The sequence below is a fragment of the Gymnoscopelus microlampas genome (genome assembly GCF_963454915.1).
Source record: "Gymnoscopelus microlampas genome assembly, chromosome: 12".
NCBI classification, from domain to species: domain Eukaryota; kingdom Metazoa; phylum Chordata; class Actinopteri; order Myctophiformes; family Myctophidae; genus Gymnoscopelus; species Gymnoscopelus microlampas.
In genome coordinates this window covers 29,501,546-29,508,585 of record NC_139949.1, presented here as the reverse complement: position 1 = coordinate 29,508,585, position 7,040 = coordinate 29,501,546, and the positions used below count along the sequence as shown (strand labels likewise).

Below are 7,040 nucleotides of genomic sequence, written 5' to 3'. Positions count from 1 at the left end.
GATACACTGACTAGGCTAAGACGGGCACTGTGGAATGTGGACTAGCATGGGACCTGGCGAAGATGGGGAAACATCCAGATGGACTGACACATGCAAGAAAGAGCAAACTGAGTGGTCAGGGGACCAGTACACTTTATATGTTAAATTAATTGTCGGTTATGGTTTTAAGATTTAAAAAAAAAAATATATTTCTTGGGGCTTTTCCTGCCTTTTATTGATAGGAAAGTACGCTGAAAGGATATGGGGAGAGAGATGAGGGGGGGGGGGGGGGGGTGACTGAGCACAGGTCGTCGGGTTCGGTAGTCGAAACTGCGATTTGTCAAGCTGGATTTGGTATGCGCCTGGACCGTTAGGCCAGCGGGCGCCCCTGGTTTTAAGATCTTTGTACAATTATAATCTTACATGTGCACATACCTGTATATACTGTACATTCAAATCAAACTTTTTCAAACCTCAATGTTGTGCGAATGTGTGTGCAAGGTTCATGATTTGCGGCATTTTGTTCAAAATGGGTCACTCCTGCAAACTTTAGATGTCAATCTTAGCCAATCAGGCTGGAATATGAAAAATCGTACACATCCGTCTTGATCACATGACTATAGATATACTGTGCTCCGATTTGCGTGTAATATAAAAAAATATGTTTTACATAAGTCAGCCTGGTGGCGCTATAAAAGGCAGATGTGAAAAATGCAGGCCAGAGGTTCTGTTCTGGCATCCAGGGAGTGTGTGTGCACAGTTTCACTGCGATCGGGCCAACGGTGCCGGAGATTAGCTGCTCACAGACGGAAGGACACACACACACACACACACACACACACACACACACACACACACACACACATAGTCTCGGCCATGCTTCGGCCTGGCGGAGACAAAAAAAAAGAGAAACATGACAACAAGAAAATGAAACAACATCAATATATGCAGCATATCAAAGGTAGGCTGTGAGGGCCAGGGTGATTGCACGGTCAAACAGCATTGAAAGCTAGGGGGAAAAAATGACTGAGCAGAGCGAATGTGGAGTGGCAGGGTAAGCCTATTCCAGACTAGTCTGGGGCCTGCCACCACGAAGGCTCGGTCACCTATGGTCTTGTACTGAGTATCAGGCACAACCAGTACATTGATACTGTAGCTTTTAATTAGTGTCTTTGAAAGCATTTTCAAATAGGCCCTTACTGTTTTTTAGGCTAGTCAGCCGTGTAAATAATAAATAAATCTCACAAAGCGACTTCATACTGTAAGATGCCAGCAGCAGAAAGTGAGCACGCAAGTCAAGTTCAGATGGATTACACCAAATAGACATGCTAAAATGTGTATCAAGATGGTGAGAATTGTATCACAGCCAGACATGAGTGTTTTTCTAACCAAAGACAAGCCAAGTCTTGCTTCACATGTGAAAACTGAGGGGGAGTCTGAGGTATGGAATGCAAAGGATTTGTGTGTTGACATACATCATGCTGTCATACATTATTTATGAGTCTGACCCCTCATATCAGATAGAGAAAAACCTGTGTTTTTGCTTCATAAGACACTTTACACACAATCACTATTTCACAGTAACAGAACCAAACCACAGTGTAATACTACAGCCTCACCACTCTTACAATAGCATATTTTATTACGGTAACTGTTCTAATTATTCCTGACTTTAATTAAGAAAGGGTGTATACAATAAGAGCAGCATTGGTTTTACCCAGGATGCACTGAGACTGTGCTCCAGGGGCAGGCTGGGATATGTAGTATTTTACTTCCCCCTGAGTCACACCATAGAATGGAGAGTTTAATTCATCATGCTTATAAAGAAACACTGACAGAACAACAGAACACTTTATTAAAAACACCATAAATAATGTAAAATGACTGTTTTAGTATCCGTCACACTGAAAGGAACCACGTGTTACTGGTGGTAAACAAATGAACAGTGGGAAGGTAACAGAATGATCAGAATATGTGAAACGCAACACGGTCTAATCCATATAATCAACTTACACAGATATATATATAGTTAGAGTTAGTGTCGTGACCTTGAGTAAGACGCTGAACCCCTAATTGCTCCCGATGAGCAGGTTGGTGCCTTGCATGGTTTCCTCCGCCATCGGTGTATGAATGAATGGGTGAATGTAATGCACAATCTATGTAAAGCGATTTGGATAAAAGCGCTATATAAATGTACCATAAATGCACCATAATATTCTACAAAGATTTCAGGCAAGACGCCCTGAACACTGAGGGGCATCTCGTCTGACATGTTTGTGCGATGTTAAAATACTATTATTGGGAGTGCTATTATTTATAAAATGTTTACCAAGAAATGTAAAGAGAGTTTTGTTTGCAAGGAAATCAAAGAGTTGAGAATGGAGCTAGTAGAGCACTGGTTCTTAACGTCAGGTCTGGGTCTTATGGATCTGTAACAGAGTTAAATTAACACTGAAGATGTTACAGTGTAGATTGGGGTCCCAAGCCAAAAAACTAAACAAAATAAAATAAAAAGACAACAAAAAGGATGAAATGGGGGTCCATGCTATATGCATATCAAACTGGAGGGGGGGTTCCTTAAAATTGAAAAGGTTGAGAGATGTAGAAATGATTTAAAAGCTCATTACCTGGGGCCTGATCATTATAGGTAATGAGGAGAGTTTTGGGAACAACCAGGGGGTTCTATCTGAGGATCCAAGGCTGCACACAGGCTCATAGGGGACCTGTATATCATAATTGTCTGGCAGAAACCTTGTATATCCATACTTCAACTTTTTATATATTTATCTTGTAAATTAATGCCCTACTTTGTCATACTACAGTGTCACACAAAAGTTGCAAAAATAGACGATCTACAAGCTCACAATACATCACATTGCAACATATTGTGAGCTTTAGATCTGCTATTTTTGAAAATTGTGAAAGTGGGTTTCAAGTATTAACAAGGTCCTGTGACTAAATAATAGCTGCATTGGATCCAGTGGAACACAGGTTATTCTTTTGTCCATTTCCTGAAAAGTAACGTTTTGGACATGATGTTTCCACCCAACAGCGACAGAGTGTGTCATTGCAGGGCGTTCAAAGTAATCAATAACATCTTAAAAGCAATTCTGAAACTCACAAGTAACCAGTAGAGAACAGTTAGGATGGGTGTGGTAGAACTTACAGTATGTATAATATAGTATGTGGCATGTATTATAATACATACAGGATACTTTCATTAGCTCAGCTCGTATTCAGGACCATGGACAGAGACAGTGCAGTGCAGACTGAGCGTGCTAGAGTGTATTTTAAACCATGTAAATTAATGTACAAACACATAAGGCATGCCAAATGTCATTCAAAGTTAATATATTCATATAATTGGCCATATTAATCTCTATGAAAACTATCATGAATGTGCAATTTTGACCCTCACCAAATACTCTAGTAGTCCATGGGCCATCATCAAGGGGTCCTCAAGAGATACTACAGGGGGGGCACCAAATCTTTATGTATAAGAACTTCTACATTAACCATCTGGCCCACCGGACCAGAATTTCTGGCATTGGCCCTGGTTATTGTATTTTTTTTAAAAACGTTTATTTTATTTTATTGTAGATCAATACAAGGAAACGTACAGTAAGTATAGATTAGAAGCCACCACAACAGGTAGTTTTATTTTTCTCTTTTGACAAGGCTTGCTCTTCACAGCAGAGTATTGAGCTATTTAGTGTGGCAACAATGACATCTGCTGGACATTCTATAACTAGTTCACTGGGATTTTTTACAAATAGTAATCTAAAAGTTCAGTAAATGATTTGCCTTATTCATCTATAAGGCACCAAAATAATAATAATATATTTTTCAAATGTTGCTATTGAGGGTTATAATCTCTTTTACTTGTCAATTTGCAGTAAAACTAAAATTGCTACCACTTATTTCTTATAAAAATGTCAACGTGTTGATTTTGCTATTTTTACTAGGAAGAAAACCCAGACTGGATCCGTGGATCCAGATCTGGATCTTCAAATAGTAAAATCAACAGGAAATTTCTATTTAAAAAAAAAACAGTACTGGGTTTGGTGATGTTCGGCACTGTCTGAATCAGTTTTGTTTGTGTTTGTTTACGGGCTAAAAGAGTGACTTTGAGAGCTGTTTATCTGTACAATGTAAATCAATGAGGAGCATATTTTGAATGATCAATTTATAATCAAGCACAAACTGCATTAAAGGGTAAGACCACTTTGGTAGAGGTTTCGGTTTAGTAGTTACCTTGCCATGATGTAACTCCAAAGGTGGGCAAGAAATCAGAAATAATTGCTGCATTGTCATTGTGACAAACTTAAATCTGGCCTCTGTTAATCTTTTATGCACATTGTATTGTATCTGTTGCTGTATGCTCAAATATCAATCTTCCTGTAGTATTATTTTAGAGAAGACAACTTTACATAAAGGTTATCAAAATAAGAGAGTGTTTTCTTCTATGTACTGCTACCATGTTTATTAGAAGACATTTTTCTAAAATACACTTTTTTATTCCCTGAGCATATTGACAGTCTTGTGATTTGAGTCCCGGGTGTATTGCACCACACTAATCTACAACAGGACAAGAGACCGCATAGGGAGGACAGTCCTCATATTCCTGCAGGTTGGGGTTTCTTGCTGTCAATGGGTCCTCAATACAAACACACCGAGCATGGCTGGAACCAGGAGAGAAGAGCTTCCTAGGGACACCCGTCCAGTCTCTCTTCACTCCCCCACTGGAAGCAAAACAAATTAGTCTGACTAAATATTGTGAATTACACATTACAAATATCACCCACTAACTAGTATATGACTTATGCCACTCCCAGTATATGGGTGTGTGTATGGGGTGGGAGGGGAGGGGCAGCATATGCATTCCAGATTATTCCATGCTTGACTGGGGTTGTATGCGGTACTATGGCTGTACCTTTTAGTAGAACACCAGACCCTTCCTCTGTTGGCACTCCATTCTGTGTTGCATGCTGGGAAGTGTTCCCTCTCAGTTTGGGATTGGATTTTAAGTCTCAGTCCCTCTGCTAGTAATGCCTGTACCCCCAGCAGAGTTTCTGTGGGTGGACCACTTTCACTGTAGAATCGTCCCACTAGCCGTCCTGAAACAAAACAGCCAATAGGTGTGGATGGCCGTATGTGCAAGGAAATCGTATAAAGGTTGTAGCAAGTTGTATGAACAGTATAACACACCTACAGGGTGGTAGTTCTTCCAATAGAAGGCTAGCCAGTCATGCAGGGCCACCACCTGCAAAGGGGACAGACTGGACACATCATCTGTCAGCCCGCTTTCTGTGAAATCCCCAGTGATGTAGGCCAGTGAGGCATCTTTACCTGGGCACAATGATAACTGCATGAAAACACATGGATTTAATCCTATCTGGTGTTTAATTTCCTATGTGCATGTTTACGATTGAGATGGTGGTATGAATAAAATCATATGTGTATGCATGTATACATTGACTATTTGTTGATGTTACTGCATAACATACATAATAAGTAAACCAGAACTACAGTCAATTATAACAGTTGGTCCAGGGACCCCCAGGGGCCCTTGGGGGGGTTTCCAGGGGCTCTCCAACAAAATGAAGTGTAGTGTAATCTCACTATGATTCAATTCACTTAAAATTATTAAATATTAAAATATAAATATATGTATGAGAGATTAAAGAATGTTTCATATCATCACTAATGTCTTTCCCATGTCCAATTCATTAAAACAAAAGCATTATTTCATATTAGGGTCCCTAAGAGAGAACAATTTGAAATTGTGGTCCATGGCCTAATTTGGGGGTCCGTGATGAAAACAATATATATATTTGAAGGTCACCTGCCATACTGTGATAACCACCACCAGGTCCATAGTTCTTTCTTCCCTTGCTTACATCAAAAACCTGCCCGAGTATAGCTAGGTAAAGACCCTTGCTATCTTCCTCCCCGTTGTATTGGCTCAATTCATCCCTGCTTATGAGGCGCTCAGGTGGCACTTGGAGTAATAATTCATGTTCATCGTTTGAGGTCCAGTCCCGAGGAAAATAAAGTATTGCAAATAACACTGATACAAGTGCGACAGAGACATATCCAAGCATAATGTCCATTCAAGCTTCCCCATCTAAAATTTGCATCCCAAATCTTGATCTGATCTGGACCCGAATTTGATATTTACATTGAAAGTATTTCCGCGATTAGTCTCAATAGCGCATGCTCGAGATATTATTTATTTATTTATTTAGCGTCTCATGGTCTGTGCACTACTTCGTCTCACGGCGGTGTCGCGCGCCGAAAATAGCCGATCTACAAGCTCACGACGCGTCCCATCGCGACGCGTTGTGAGCATGTAGATCTATTTTACGACAGCGGGCGTGTGCCAGGGTGGTGGGCGAGGCGAGGGACGTACGTACGTCACGTAACCTGACGTACTGTGCGTCAATGCGGTAGTGAGTGAACTCCGGATCGCAGGTTAGAAAGGTCTGTGTACATGGTGGTACACTGACTCGGACCTGTCCAAATTCGGTTTAAAACTGCTACTCATCGGACCGCGAGCAACATTAAAAGGAAAGGCTTTTGGCCGCTTAACACAATGGGGAACACGGAGAGCGGCTGTGGGGCTGGTGGCGGCAGCGGCGACGAGGAAGACGTCGAGACGGAGAGCCCCGCCGGGTTCGCGGAAGACAGTCCGGCCTCTGCGGCCACGGGCGTCGGCGTTGGGAACGGCGGCGGCGGGGGAGGCTCCGCTTCGGCGAAAAGCGGAGGAAGGGCGTCGAACAACAACCCGTCGGTTCCCAGCAACGGACCCCCGACCCCCGGCGTTCTGCTGGAGCAGGTCAAACTGAGAGAAGCGGCCGCTCGCATCAGCGACTCCGGGGTCGCCATTCCAGAATCGGTGCTGGCCGGGAACGAGGGCGTGCTGGTGCGGTGGCTGGAGGACCGGTTGAGCCGGGGAGAGGAGTCGGTGAATGTGGAACAGTTTTGTGAGATGCTGGAGAGCAGAGATGCTCCACGTGATGAATGTGAAGAGGTACAGTATATCACTGTTTCTTAACTTC

General features: G+C 42.2%; 2 protein-coding genes across 7 annotated transcripts in view; one reads left to right on the top strand and one right to left on the bottom strand.

The window, feature by feature from the left end:
• Window positions 1-3,350: 3,350 nt before the first annotated feature.
• cyb5d2 (cytochrome b5 domain containing 2) lies at window positions 3,351-6,196 on the bottom strand. 3 transcript variants are annotated; one of them, XM_084074065.1, is made up of 4 exons: window positions 5,825-6,196; window positions 5,188-5,328; window positions 4,913-5,096; window positions 3,351-4,721 (listed from the first exon to the last, which is right to left on the bottom strand). In XM_084074065.1, exons 1-4 carry the CDS (start codon window positions 6,090-6,092, stop codon window positions 4,553-4,555), a joined length of 762 nt encoding a protein of 253 aa, XP_083930191.1. In that variant the 5' UTR covers window positions 6,093-6,196; the 3' UTR covers window positions 3,351-4,552. The 3 variants fall into 3 exon arrangements, with proteins under 3 accessions (XP_083930191.1, XP_083930192.1, XP_083930193.1); XM_084074066.1 differs by having other exon boundaries at window positions 5,188-5,344; window positions 5,880-6,196; XM_084074067.1 differs by having other exon boundaries at window positions 5,188-5,242; window positions 5,825-5,997.
• Window positions 6,197-6,447: 251 nt separating this feature from the next.
• Window positions 6,448-7,040, top strand: part of zzef1 (zinc finger, ZZ-type with EF hand domain 1) — a 41,539-nt gene continuing 40,946 nt past the window's right edge. For all 4 annotated transcript variants that reach the window (XM_084073786.1, XM_084073787.1, XM_084073788.1 and 1 more), the window contains exon 1: window positions 6,448-7,012. In XM_084073786.1, the coding sequence (XP_083929912.1) occupies window positions 6,575-7,012 (438 nt within the window). In that variant the 5' untranslated portion in view covers window positions 6,448-6,574. The remainder of the gene's footprint in view (window positions 7,013-7,040) is intronic.

What these genes read in the sequence shown, in the direction of transcription:
- cyb5d2 (XM_084074065.1), bottom strand. Translation starts at nt 6,092, where the DNA reads ATGGACATTATGCTTGGATATGTCTCTGTCGCACTTGTATCAGTGTTA. An exon ending in GAAGAACTACCACCCTGTAG is followed by an intron (nt 5,097 to 5,187) that starts GTGTGTTATACT and finishes GTTTTGTTTCAG; the next exon opens with GACGGCTAGTGGGACGATTC. An exon ending in GTCTGGTGTTCTACTAAAAG is followed by an intron (nt 4,722 to 4,912) that starts GTACAGCCATAG and finishes TTTTGCTTCCAG; the next exon opens with TGGGGGAGTGAAGAGAGACT.